We start from the raw sequence: 14,886 nt of genomic DNA, 5'->3' as shown, positions 1-14,886 counted from the left end.
CACATTAACGTCCTCCCGCACCTGCTCTTTCACGCTGTCCACCCTCCAACGGGCTGCTTTTCTACCCCTCTGGCCCACCACCCACCACCCCCCACCTCCCAACCCCCCTTTCCTTCTCTGTCTACTCGCGCTATAATAAAGACAATGACAATGAGCTCTTTTTCACCACTGAACCAGGGATGTTAAATCAAACAGGGGCAGAGGAGGCGACAGACCACATAATGTAAGGGCATCGTCCGGACGCCTCCGATTACGCTTTGGCCTTAATTGGTGGCAGTGGCAAAAATGATGAATTCTTTAACAGTGCCGTGCGGTTGTGCCTTCCCGAGCACAGCAAAGGCCTAAGGAGGACAGCTACTCTGTGCAAATGGAAGCTGACAGAAAATCCACACGGCACGACCAATCTAGGGGAAAAAGGGCATGACAATGAATAAGGGGGCCCATGCTCTTAAGTAGCTGACGGTAGCTTGCAGGGAAGATGTGTATAATTAAGCGGTCTGCATCGTGGTTCAGATGGCAAAATCCTATTGTCTTGACAGGAGCTTAAGGTTGCCCTTTAGGTTGAGATGCGCAGCGGCGTACAGCCTCATTTTTCTTTTTTTTTTCACACTCCCCCAGACCTCTGCGACCAAATTAATCTGCAGTTTTAAAGCTTGAATAAATCCAGTAAGTTAGAGATCTGCAGATCTAAAGGCCGTCTGTCCCTCAGGCTTTTCCTTTTCTGCTTTTTTTTTTTTTTTTTTTTTCTTTACCCCCTCTCCTTTGCCCACGGAGATTGGCTGGGAGCACTCAGTGTTATCTCCAGGGAGGCAAAGGTTGGGGGGATGGGGTGAAGGCCACAGATTTGTCCTTATCTATTCTGAGCACACCTAAAACAAATTAGACCTGGCTGCTGTTGCTTATTTGGCTCCTGCACTCTCATTAAGAGGCTGAATTCAAGCTATTTTCCTCAAGGTCCTGCTTCCTACCATTTTGGGCCTTGTCTTTTATCACAATAGCAAAAGGTTTCTAGGCAGCCATGCCACCTTTTCATCTCACCCATTTCATGTACTCATATCAACACTGCACAAAGAACAGGGACAGGGAGAGAGAGGCAGAGGCAGAGAAAGAACACCACCTTACTCTAGGTTTTTCCTGCTCATGACATGATGCTGGCCTTTGACATTTGTTAATTGAAAGGAGGAATCTGTTCAATTGGATCTTGTTTTGCCCTATTCCTGCTTTTTCTACACTGCGTTATACAACTAATCAATTAGGAGCCTCTCTGGATGTTGTTATTTCAAGGATTTTACTTGGTCTTTGTGGCGTTATGAACGCAAAAACACAAGTGCTGTTTAGGTTTAACTGTTCCAGTCAATATTGTCAACAACCCAGTGAACTGGCACTTGAATGTTTCCATCAAAGTGTATTGTGAATGATGATGATGTTTTGGACATCTGTCTGTAGGCATTGGACTCCTGATATAAAGACATGTGTTGAGAGTCATTCACAAGCAAAGCCCTGAAAAAAAAAAAATTGTCTTTTGTTGTGAATATTTTCAAAATCTGGATCTTTCACTGAGACTGTAGCATGGCTGTCAAGTCTTTCTGTAAGAGGGTACTCAACTGGTCATGTTTTGGTTAGCTTGACCTAATTAATCGTGACTTCCAACAAATACTGTGCCGACTTTTATAAATCTACGAAGCCTATATTACTAACCAATGAAGTCTTCTTTATTCTATTTTTAATTCATATTGTTTCATGTCAGATTATTAGCATTCACAGTAGAGCTCTACGTGCAACAGTGCCAGTGTTCAGAGTCTCATTTCTCAATCTCATTTACAATCTAATAGAGTTAAAATGCCCCCCCCAAAATTGTCTTTAACAAAAACGGTCAATAACTGAATACAATTCAAAATAGAACCTGCATAAATTAAATAAACTTGTGTTATAAACAGTGTAGGTTACATGCTACACAGCAGAGTGTTACCATTGAGCCAGTTGTTGGATGGTGAACACTAAGTACCTTAAAATAGTGGTTCTCAACCTGCGGGCCGGGGCTCCCGACAAGGGAGAAAATCTTAATGGTCATAAGATGATAAGAAAGTAAAAACACTATTTCTGTTATGTTAAAAGTTATGTTTGGTTTTTCATGTTATAAATAACAATTTATTATGGAAGGATAACTTTTACATTCACCAAATTTAACACAACTCTAAAGCCGTTTTCCTGCTGTTGAGGCAAACAGGTGAGGTAAACAGAGGTGGAGACACAGCTTGCCCTCATATGAGCATTATTTCATTTGGAAGTTAATGAAGGACCTTTGAGCCATCGGAGCTCAAGCTATGCAAAGGTAACTGCTCAGGAAATGTTAGGTTAGATGAGATTCCTCTGCCAGACTAATCCATCCTGGAGCCTGAGAGCAGCACAGAGACAGAGACAGAGAACGAGCAGAATCTGCTGCAGAACAGCACAGCAGTGACACAGGGCAATTCTCTAGGGCCTTGCATTAGCGCGCTAAATTAAAGGGGGTATTAGATTAAATTGGCTCTCCAATTTCAGGGGTGTGAGTAAAATTCTGATTTGCATTTTCCACCGCTGCTTAAGATATAATTAGTTCAGGGTGATTCCCATGTGGAAAACAGTGACAGCCAAATCTAACTGGCTGCCAGTAGCTTATCGTCTCTTCTAAGGCAAAAGGTACACTCAGCTCATGTTGGGTGTGTGTGTGTGTGTGTGTGTGTGTGTGTGTGTGTGTGTGTTTGTTTTTTTTTCTTTTTTGAGAATAATATATAGTATGTAGTATGTGGATGTGAGTGCGACTGCGTTTGTGCGTGTGTTTGTGTGCGTGAGAGAGAAAAAATGAGAGACATAGTGTGCGTATGCGTAACCGCTCACATCTGGATTTGCATGAACAGTACACGCTGTAAATTCTCCTTCTAGACTCACTTTAGCATCTGATTCCTCATACGTGTCAGCAACCATTAGCACCATCAACAAGGTGAAAAAATGCACTCCCTGTTAATGTATGTATAAAAGTTAGACTAAGCAATTGCACAGCCTCACACCTCTAAGATGCCTTTAAACCCAAAACCCATTTCCGGAGCAGAAGGTGCACCTGTAATTACAGATGCAGAGTCAAAAATAACAATTACTGCTGGAGAAGTCCATAATATGAATTACTGAACTCAGTGAGGGAGCTTTTAAAAGCAAGTGTGGATTTGTTTGGGGGGTTTTCACACCCTTGGTAATTCTAACCGTCTTTGCAAATGGATGTTTTCCAAAAGTGAGTCTACCCATGCATTAAGAATGTGAGGCCAGCTTCCTGGACACCTGTTTGAGACACCTGTTAGTACATGATATATGGAGTCAACATTAAATGAGCTTCCGATTAACACCTCAGGAGTGTCCAACCCATCCCCAATAACCCATCAGTGACCTCTTTATTCAACCTGTTAAATCCAGGTTTGCCCGAAAGAATCAGATGGTTCCAACGCTCAATTTAAGCTACAGTACAAGATAGTAGATGAAATATTCAAACCTGTGACGCCATGGTTTTTATGGCTGCACCAAATGGAAATAATCTAGATACAGTATCCTCATTTTACGCTAAAAAGTCTTCTTCTTATCAAGTCATTTTTGTCTGTAATTTGAGTCCAACTGTAAAAGTGTAATTTTCTTAAAGCAACTGAAATATCGGGAACATCTCTACTACATAACTCTACAACTAAAATAATACAAATCATGATGTGTAAGGTAGCTTCTAAAATCAGGTTGCACTTTTCTTGATTCTAGAGCAACAACTTGCCTTGTTCTTCCTTGTTTGAAGACGCAGACAATCATTTCTGTAAATTTCTTGAAATCAGTTGATTTTAAAGTGGAAAGCCGTTGAAATAATTGCACTGCACAGCCAGATTTTTCTCACTTGTTTTTAAGAAAACTTTTATCTTTAAGAACTTTTCAAGATGTACAAACAGTATTAACCCAAAAAATGTATCCTGTCTCAAACTTTTGGAAACTTTCAAAATAAAGCTGTGCAGGTTTGAACAGTGGTTGTTTGCACAACTTGTTTTTAAAATGACTGACATGCAGTTTGGAGTTAAAGAAGTGGTGAAGCTTTTGATGTTTGAGACTCCTGTCAAAATCATTAAAAGTTACTAAAATTTTAATCAGGGATATTAGACGTAGGTGGCATGCTGTCCAATCAGGACTGGATTAGCACAAAACCTGCATGTAGCACTAGGTTGGAGAGTACATGAGACATAAATGATGAGAATTATATGAATAATATATTATGTCACGTTGAGCTCGTCACCACTACTTGGTCAAGAACAAGCTTCAACATTTGTATTCTGGGACAGTCTCAATCTACTCTGAATGTTTCCTGATCACTGCTAAGGAGCAGGCACAGTCAGAGGTGATATTTACATCATAAAACAACAGAAAAACACACCTAAATGACGGCACAGTGGTTTCGATTCGATTGATTCAAACAAAAATCAGGCTGAAATTCAAAGTGAACAAAGAAAGCCATACATGGTGTTTTTCCATAAGCAGATTAGCTAATATTTTACAATTAACCTCTTTTTCCTCTCTGTGTAATCACTTAATTAATGAGCAAATCATCTGGCCCTCAGGTTGCATTTGTTGGTGACTCATCCATACAGGCTCATGTTAAGTCAGTGAGCAAGTTCAAACTCTCAGGGTAAAGAGAACCAGATTTGCAACTTAACATTTATATTCTGCCTTTGCCCTTGAAAACCAAATATCATCCAGTAACTAAATCAATTAAAATGAACCTTTAAAAACAACACTGCCCTCTGATTGTGTCCTAATGAAGCCTCTTGCTACTTGTCAATTAAGCCTTTGCTTAATGTGTTTTGCTCTTCTCTAAGTGATGCTGATTTTTTTCTGCCTCTGCACCCTTCCTGATGTGCACCGTGTCCTACATTGATCTGTAATTGGCCATAATGACACAAATATAATATAGAATGATTTCATCTCAGCCCCCACTGTATATGCACAATCAATTCATACAGGATCAGTGGGAGAGGATCAGTCTGGGTGCTTCGCTCCCCTCCCCACACAAAACTTGGGGGATGTTTTGAGAAACGCCATCAGCAGCCCTGCCATCACTCTCACCATCTCTTGGTGGTCGGAGGCTGAGGCTTTGTGGGATATTGATTCTCCCCATCCAGAGACGGTTTCCATAATTGGTTAAAATGACCGGGTGCAGAGAGGGATGGCTCTCTGCTGAAAACCATTTCCCAGCCCTGCTTGGAGCTGAGCCAAGCTCGGGGTTGTTCGGATGCGTTCCAGCCCCAGCCTGACTGGCAGCAATTAAGGGTGTCTGAGCCAAGCTCAGCTTGCGCTCCGCACAAACACCCCTAATTACTGCCAATTAGGCTAGGCGGGTAGGCAGATTTGAGAAGCCGGGGGGATGTTCAGGCATGGGTGGGCATGGAAACAATTTTCAAGGGCTTAGAACGTGACTGGATGAAAAGGTTAATGCTTTGGAGTGCAAGGGGATAATAACAAAAGAAGGGGAAGCAGAGCCTGGGTTCTCACCTCCAGCGATGAGCCTGGCTTCTTCTTCAGCTCCTCGCATTTCCTAAATTTGCAGATCTGGTGGCCCGTTTTGCGGTTCCGACAACTGCTGCAGACACCACAGTTGATTAGCCGCCTGCAGGGTGCACAGACCCCACACCTTTTCCTTTTCTTCTTCGCTGGGTTTCCACTGGATGCCGAGGAATTATTCTGTGGGCAGTCTGCCAGATTGGCAATTTGAAACGCACTGTCTGTAACGGCTGCTGAGGCTGCGGGGGAGTGAAGGGCTGTCATGACGATGACCCCGGGAGGTAATGAGATGCCCCCTAAAGCCGGAATAGCGGAAAAAGTTCCAACGCGTTCTGGGAGATTCATTATCTCTGCTTCAGCAGCGCCGCATTTCAGCTTGTTCATGCATTCTCCTGCTAAAGGTCTGCAGTGTTCAGGGGATAAGGTAGAGAGGAAATTATTATTTGCCATTTGCAGCGTCTCTGGCGGCACGCCAGGCTTCCCCGGCCTCTGGGAGTCATTTCTATGCATGCTGGTCCTATTAGGGTTTATTGCCGCTGATTTCCTTCCCCAGAGCATGGCGTTATCGCAGTTCCAAGGGGACATGCCAATTCTAGCACTGGGAAAAATGGGCGTTGTGATGCGGGCAATCTTAGCAGTCTGTGGAAATGCCCCATTGGTTTTATAAAAGTTTGCAAAAGACCTGTACCTTTCCATTTCTGCGTTATAATCCAAAAGCTGGCTTAATCCACCATCCTGAAGATTATCCTTTTGTAAGAGAGACACGTCTGCGTTCTGTCCATTTTCAATGCAAAGCGCATTGTTTATGTTAGACATGGCTGAGGAATGGTTGTCAATGTTCAGAAGAAGAAAGTGAAGTTATGGCGGCCTTTGTCGAACTGAAGCTGGTTACCAACAGTGTGTTACCATCCTGGTTTATCTTCTCCAGTGCTAAAAGCAAAGAAAACAAAAAAAACAAAAAACAAAAAAGAAACAACAGTTACACACAAAAGAGGCGACTGTTTTCATTCTAATCAGATTTCATTTCCCTACTTCAACTTTTCTCTGAAGATAAGAGCTGAACATTTGAAGAATCTTCTGGCACATTGTTTACGCGCTCACGTTTTATAGTGGAACCATCACAAATAGTCAGAGCTGATCTTCATCTGGTGACAATAACGTGATAGCTGTGACAGACCAACATGTCATTATTATAATGGGAGAAAGAATTAGCATGCTTAAAAAAAAGAAAAGCAACGCCAGACTTTCAACATTGTTTAGACGTCTTGTCAAGTTATTCTTACATATTTTTGAAGAAAGTCCAATCAGCTACTTCACAGAATGAATAAAAGCATTTGAATACACAAAGGTACATTTCATCAAAATGTAAAAAAAAAAAATTGAATATTCAATCCAAAATATCACTTTTTTAAAAAAGTTTGAGGAGAGCCTCACCAGAATTCAGATTATGACAGCAGCAGCTACAAACACAAAGACTTTTACCTTAGGCCTGCAATATAAGCTCTTAAAAATAATCTTCTTTGGGTGCCAGGAGGAACATAGTTAAATATTTTAGATTTTTTTTTTCTTCATCTTATCCAAATAGTAGAGGCGGCCCATCCATGTAAACACGACTGTGTTCAGCCTCTTAAGAGCACCTGGTATTCATTCATGACCAGCTCTATTACATTTACTCAATGACGGCATGAGATAGCCACTGGTGAATTTACATCCAGATCATGGACCAGACCAACTACAGTGTCAGCTGCCTCCGGATGGGGTGTGTGTGTATAGGTGTACACATGTGTGTGTGTCCCTCTCTCTCCCTCCCTCTCTCCATCAGTCTGTCTGGATTTGGTTTCCACAGATAAAAGCCCATTAGACACATCTCCCCCTACTTCCATTACCTTTTTCTGGGCTTTCTCTCTTAATTGCCAAAGCTGATCCATTGCTGGAACACTAAAGCATTTCAAATCACTTCCATGGTGCTACCGAGCAGCTGTCTAGAAAAAAATAAATTAGAAATATGCACACATGGAACTGGAGAGATCTTACAGGGTGGGTGCTTCCCTCCTATGAACATGTCCTTGCAGGTAAATATTTTCCTTGTTAACCTAAAAGTACCAAATTATTCAGGCATTTTTTCAGAAAGTCTTGAAGTCTCACTTTTTCTAACATGCACTTAAACATTCAACTATTGTCATTTGGTATTTTTTATGGTACAATTGTGAAGCCTGGAGTGTCTTATGCACCATCCAGTCCAGATCTGGAGGTTCAGTGTCGATGTGGCATCCAAGACAACCCGCAACCAGTAAACAAAACCTCCTTGGCTTAATGATCAGCCCTCCTCAGGGTCATTATTACTTAATCAATTCACCCCTGGAGCGAAATACGCAGCCCAAAGGCAATCAAGTCACGGACATTGATTTTCAGCCTGTAAACAAAGTTTAGAGAGACAGAAATGTTCAATACTTGGGAGCTGGAGAGAGACACAGGGAAGAGGAGGGAGAGAGGGACGAGGAAAGAGAGCGAGACACAGAGAGAGAGAGAGAGAGAGAGGGAGAGAGAGAGAGGGGGAGAGAAAGGTGGAGAGTGCGAGAGGGAGATTGAAGAAAGAAAAGTGAGGAAAAAAGCCACGTCCGATGACGAACCTTTGTGCCGCCGCTGCACCACGATGCCATTAATTAGACTGAGTCTGGTCCGTGGTAGACATTCAGATCAAAGGTCATGCATAGATAATCCGAAGAGGGGAGCGCGGTGCGTTAGTGCAAATAAAACCCCATAAAAATTAATCTGACATTGCCTGGATCACTTGGCAGCCGCACGGACACAAATCGGGACAGGGAAAAAGGGGGGTACAACGCATGCAACTGGACGGCAAAACAGGGACGGACACACACACACACACACACACACACACACACACACACACACACACACACACACACACACTTAGATAGAGAGGGAAAGAGAGCGAGAGCGAGAGAGCGAGAGAGAGAGCATCACCTACCAGGTTCCTGTTGAGAAGAGCTCCCAAGATGCTACCAGCCTGCGACCGTGTAACGGCACATTACTGCGAAGCGATACGTGTGCGGGGGGAAAAAAATAATGCAAAGACGCGAGAAGACGCACAGACACAGGCTGCCGGAGGAGAGCAAGGCGAGCGTGTGTGTGTGTGTAAGTGTGTGTGCGCGCGTGTGTGTTTGTGTGAGTGTGTGTGTGAGTGTGTGTGTGTGTGTGTGTTTGTGTGTGTATGTGTGTGTGTGTGCGCGCGCGTGTGTGTGTGTGTGTGTGTAGGTGTGTGTGTGTGTGTGTGTGCGCGCGCGCGTGTGTTCAGGGCGCTCAAAACAAAAGGATCATTTTTATCGACTTTCGTGTCACGTTAGCAAAAGGTTGGAAAGTGCATAAAAAAAGCCAAAAGGTGCCGTTCAAAAAAAAAAGAGGCAGGGGGGGTTAAAATCGCAGAGGGGGTGAGGTGTTTCCTCTCCTCTTGATCCGGGGGCTGTATTGTGTGCGTCTGCCTGGTCTCTGCTCAGTCCGTGTCTCCTGTCGCTGTGTGTGGCTGATTGGTGCTGAGGTGAGGAAGCAGGGATGTGGACACCTACTGATCATTGGCTGGAAATTACTATAGAAACACTCGGGAGGTGGGAGGGATGGATGGCTCAGGGCGCCCTACAGGGAGGAAAATATCTACGGGAAATATCTGCGTCTTGCACCCTTATACTGCCCCTTTTCTCTCTCTCTCTCTCTCTCTCTCTCTCTCTCTCTCTCTCTCTCTCTCTCTCTCCTTTTCAAATAAATATATATTTTTAAATATATTTCTTTCATGACGAGGTATTTAGAGAGGAGGAGGGGGTTGTCATTCCCAGACGCGTCTTTTAATAAGGATTGGGGAAACTTGTCAAATTAATTTGAATGGAGCTGAGCTGTGATTAAGATAAAATGCCTCCGCCGGGTTGTTTCCTCTCTCTCCCCCTCTCTCTCTCTCCGTCCAGCGACAGCCATAATTACCAAGACCCCCGGGATTCATCACCATTATAAATCCCGCCTGCTGGCCACCCATGCCTGCAGCTCCCACAGGCTGACAACACAGGCACGCGTGGCACATTTATTCCACGAGCCCGTGTGTGACACTGGAGGTTCATTCATGTTGATGCTTACAAGCTTTGAAATGAAATGAAAAGTTGCGACTCCAATCAGCGTCCCGGATTATTTCTGCCCACATCAGCATTTATCTTTTCAGCTTCAGAGTTTGGTGAGGAAAAAAAGTTCTCACTGGGCCAACACCTGTGTGACTCCATACTCAGGCTTTTTTTAGACAGAAGTTGTTAGACTGTTAAGTTATTTTTATACATTTTTACCACATAAAAGTAGCCTACATTTTAAAACCATAGGAAAATAAAAATAGTACTATATGATAAGGTCATATAAGCACAGACAGCTATTTTACAGTAGGATATTCTTTATGGGACCACTTGTTAATAAAACACTCTTTATTAAGAGTTTAACTGTAACACTAACTTTATTGGAGGTTAATAAATTTATTTCTTGATAGATCAAACACTAATAAGGACAATTTTTTAAATTTTTATTATCGATTAATCTGTAGATTATTTCTATCGATTAATTTATCGCCAGTCAGAAAATAGGAAAAATGTCCTTTGCAAGTTCTCAGAGCCCAAGTTCATGCCTTCAGAAAACTTGTTCTGTCTGACAAACAGTTCAGAACAATCATATTTCAATGATTGTACTTTCATAGAGGACTGAGAAAACCAGCAACTGTTCATATTTGGGGCTGAAATTGAAGCTCGATCCAGAGCATTTTTTCTTCAAAACTGATTTCATCTTTTATCAAGATTATTGCTGATTAATTTTCCGTCAGTTGACTAATCAGTAAATCTATTAATCATTTTGGCTTTGTATGAAATATCACTTAAAGTGACATCATGTCACAGAGGAATAAACAATCCCTGCATTCCCTCTACTTTAAGACAGGCTTAAGTGTGAGTAAACAAACTGACAGCTGACACATTTACAGCCCTTCCAGGTGAGCTGTGTGACATAGGCCTATAGGCTGCTAAAGGCTACACTTTGATGAGTTTATTGAGAGCTGGCAATGGATAGGACAGAAAAGAAGCAAAGACTACTGCATTAAATGTTTCACAATTATGTGTGAGCAAATACATTAATATGTTTTTAGATTTTGTTTAGAAGTGATATTAGGTTTATTAACAAGTTATTTCGTGAAATTAAAGTATCCTTGTTCTTAAATACTCCTAGATCTTGTTTCTTCTATTGTGTTTTCGTTGATAGATTGCCACTACAACAAGAAACTTGTTCACACCCACAAAAGACCAGGATTGAGAAACTATGAACCCAAAAACTTCCTCTTCTCCTTTCAGCACCTATCACATCATCACTCTTTCATTGTGGGCAAGGTGACGTACACCAACAACTCTGGAAAGACTGGAGTGGTGCAACAGATACTTGTTATTGAAGCCGCAAAGCAGCAGTGGAAAGTGGATGTGTTCAGAAATTGGTAGGTGTGTCAACAGAAGTGAGTGTTTACAAAGATAGCGATTGGTTGATTTGTGCTTGCAGTGGTTAGGTTTAGCATCATCAGTTTGTCGACTCACCCTACACTCCACTGTCACCTTTCAGCATGTGGTTACTTTCATATTGGCCTCAAAGCCTTCATCTCTTCTTCCATCCTAATCTTTTTTTTTCATCTTGCTCAACAAAAACAACTCTTTGACCACTAAATGTGCTGTGTTATAGCCAAGTGGCAACCTCTGAGGCTGAAAAACAAAGCTAACATGGAAGTGCCAAAAACAATTGCAGTTGCAGTTCCTCAAGTGACCACTTGAACCTGGCTCCAAAAGTGAGTCAGTCCCCATAGACTCCAATGTTAAACAGCAACTCCACAGCAGAAATAAAAGTCTTCACAGCCTGGTACAAATAACAGTTTTGGTCTTTAGAGCTAATTACTTCCTCCATGACAACTGTACGGGGACGAATTTTTATACAACTCAACTGTTTAAATTTCATTAAGGCTTAAAATTATGCATAGTTGAGGGCGTGGCCTCTTTGGGTGACAGGTGAGTGAGCGTATGCTTGCCACAAACAGGCATTCCCACTTTTGGATTAACTGGAAATTAGGTGGAGTCAAGTACTGCCAAGATGGTGATGGCAGAGTAGCCCACTTCAAAACCGCTCCTCAAAAACCTGTGGATGATGTTTTTATTTTCAAAAAGCAGATACAGACATGAAATGAGAGAAAATTCAGAGAAAGCATCTCATTTAATTTATTTACAGATGGATTATTGTGGGTCCATTTAAACTGAGTGTTTATAGGAATATAGTTATCAGACATTCTGTTTATAGAATGAAATAACCATGTGTTCATTAGAGTGAACTTACTAAAATATATCAAAATGTTTCCTCAGACAGATTACATCAGGTAATCAGAGTAGTGGTGTACATAAACACAAACCTGGGGTGTGAATATTTGACTGCAGACTAAATTATCTATCTAGCGTGGCCCACTGTTGACCTTTAACCCTAACTATACCAGTTATTACACTTGCCTCTTGCTCCTCTCCTCCCTATGGACTCTTATTTTGGAAGGTCTGTCTTCTTAGTTTCATCCACTTGATATGAACCTGTTTTCATCTGTCTTGTTTTGATCGTTTTGGTAGTGTCCTTTTGACACTACAAAAAGCCCATTTGACACATGTTAAAAGAAAAGGAGTTTATGAATAAATTTGTCTTGACATTTTCCCAAAATAATGATGGAGCAGAAATTTTGAGACGATTGATGGTTACATTTTTTTTTTTTTTTTAAAAAGGAACCATCCTTAAAGCATATTTTTCCTCACTATACTCAGTATCAGACCATGTACATCTGTGTGAGTGGAAGCCCCTCTGTCTGAAAATCATTTTATCTTCCGGGCGATAATAGCCCCCAGGGGAAATCCGCCTAGGTGGTCCTAACCTCTGTCTGCAGAGCCACGACAGTATGTGGGTCTAGCAGTGGGAGGCATGAACCCTCGTGGCAGGCCTTTGTTCCTGTCGGCGTGCTCCGGCGTTACTCCCCATGCGTCTCCTCCTCCTCCTGTTTCCCTGGGCCTTCAACTGAACTTGGAGGAATAATTAATAAGCACAGACCCAGATTTAAATGTAGCCCACATTTTAGTAGATGGAAATAGAATCACTGAGGAGAGACGTCATAAGACATGGGTGTTTGAGGGGTGATGGTGTGAATCCATTGATTCATATGTCTCAATTTAATCTGGGCTCTCTCTCACATCTGTCTGGTGAAAGGCAGCGAAGATACAAGGAACACCAACACATCCATCCTGGTTTTCTCTTCTCGTGGAATTATAAAAATCCTCAAACCAAATTTGAACTAATTTGACAAAATGAAATAAAAGATTAAAATGCAAAACTCCAGTGTACAAGGTAAAAATTGTGGTCTTTGGCTGGCTTTCCTTATATCTCCACCTGTCATTTCAAGTATACTCTATACTTCCCTCTTGTTTGGATGCCCCCAGACTACCAGCAGAATGTAAAGGTTTTTGAAAGCAAACCACAGCAGAGTCACAGTTGTTTCTCAGTGGAATTATGAAAGTAGAAACCTGACCAAGAAGAGGGAGGAGCCTGACTGAGTCTCCTGGAGGTGTTTCTGATGGACTCACACAGACTGTTATGGTAAACAGCATTCCTCTGAGGCCTTTAAAGGAGAGAAAGACAAAGACAGAGAGAGAGTGAGGAGAGATTGAGAGAGAGAGAGAGAGAGAGAGAGAGAGCGTGAGAGAGCAAGAGAGAGAGAGCGTGAGAGAGCGAGAGAGAGAGAGCGAAAGAGAAAGACAGAGAGAGGGAGAAAACAACTTGGGAAAATAAACAGTATGAGATTATGGGTTTGGCAGTGATGCGCCACAGTGCAGCAGCAACCTTGACAGTATTTATTTAGAAACCTGCCTCATTTCCTCCTGCAGGCTGTAATGTATGGTGCCCTCACTTCGCGCACATTAGCCTCTTGCTATGATTTGATGTGTATCACCCAGTTTTACACTGCTTTCCTCAGATACAGCCGAGCGATCCCTCCTCCCTTTGCCATCGCCTGCTAATTGGAGTGTATAGAGCACCCTTAATTATCCAGTTAGTAGCTTTGCTGAAAGAAAGCCGACTCCTGGCACACAGTCTGGTACAGATGACGGCACCTACTCACAATCATTTCCAAACCTCATGTAACATGTGGATAGAGAGTATCTGCCTGTGGGCTGCATGAATGAAAGTTCACATAGTCATATTCTGAAGATGTATCTGCTTTTAAAACTGTCTTCAGATAGAGGGAACGACGCTTGAGATTTCGGTTATTACAATTTCTACTTCTGTTTATTTTTTTGGGGGGGTTTTTGCACATTGTGCTCCAGCAACGCGAGTTTAACATTCCTCCTATGGATTAATCCATTGCTCTGTATGAGTGGATTATGCATTTGCAGGTGTGTTTTCTTTAAAGTTGGCATTTCCAGCAAACTAAAAAAACACTGGCAGAAACTCCAATGGAGCATTCTGGGAAATAACATACGGATCAGATCAAGTGAATGTTACATGTTTTAACTGATTGATCAGCTGCCCTTAACTATTCAGCTCCTTAGTAAAAGCAGCAGTACCATGATGACAAGATACGACATTACAATTAAAGGTTCTGCATTCAAAATCTTACTTGAGTAAGAAAAGTACTGAGTGAGAAGAAGAAGTAAGTGAGTGCAAATTGCACTTGGGTACAGTTCTTGAGTAAATGTACTTATTTACTTTTCACCATTGGAATAAACAACTTTAGGCTACTTGCCTTTTCAGCTGCTATAGATGACTTAATAATTATCCCGGTCAAATGTTTATTATCTTGTACAAAGAAAAAAAAGGGCAACCATTTATGTTGTCAAACATCCAATCAGTATGCTGTAGGAACATGTTCTTTTGTCTGTTTTGTCTTATATGCTCTCCTTTCTCATACTGATTTCACATTTGGTAGTTTAGTGTCACATAGCTTTCCTATGCCATGTACTGTGAATCATAATCAAAACATTTCTTTATAAGTTAATATATATATATATATATATATATGTATCATTTGGATTTAAACAATGCACTGGCATACAATTCAGAGAGCAAAAATATTTCAATGACACAAAGAAAACAGCCATTAACCTAATAACCTAACCTAACCTAACCTAACCTAACCTAACCACCCACTAGTTACATCGAAATGTTTTCCACAGTAAAATTTTACAGCATGACAAAGTATACTGTTAGATTTTATATTTGAGAAGACTGAAGAGTAAATGT

At 41.7% G+C, this 14,886-nt stretch overlaps 1 protein-coding gene across 1 annotated transcript; it reads right to left on the bottom strand.

Annotated features, from left to right (window-relative positions):
* Positions 1 to 341: 341 nt before the first annotated feature.
* Positions 342 to 6,372, bottom strand: cxxc4 (CXXC finger protein 4). The gene is made up of 2 exons (XM_022765450.1): positions 5,548 to 6,372; positions 342 to 404 (listed from the first exon to the last, which is right to left on the bottom strand). Exons 1-2 carry the CDS (start codon positions 6,370 to 6,372, stop codon positions 342 to 344), a joined length of 888 nt encoding a protein of 295 aa, XP_022621171.1.
* Between the last annotated feature and the right edge of the window lie 8,514 nt (positions 6,373 to 14,886).

Source organism: Seriola dumerili, unplaced genomic scaffold (assembly GCF_002260705.1).
Source record: "Seriola dumerili isolate Sdu_G_001 unplaced genomic scaffold, Sdu_1.0 BDQW01000686.1, whole genome shotgun sequence".
Taxonomy (NCBI): domain Eukaryota; kingdom Metazoa; phylum Chordata; class Actinopteri; order Carangiformes; family Carangidae; genus Seriola; species Seriola dumerili.
This window is presented reverse-complemented; position numbering and strand designations above follow the sequence as displayed.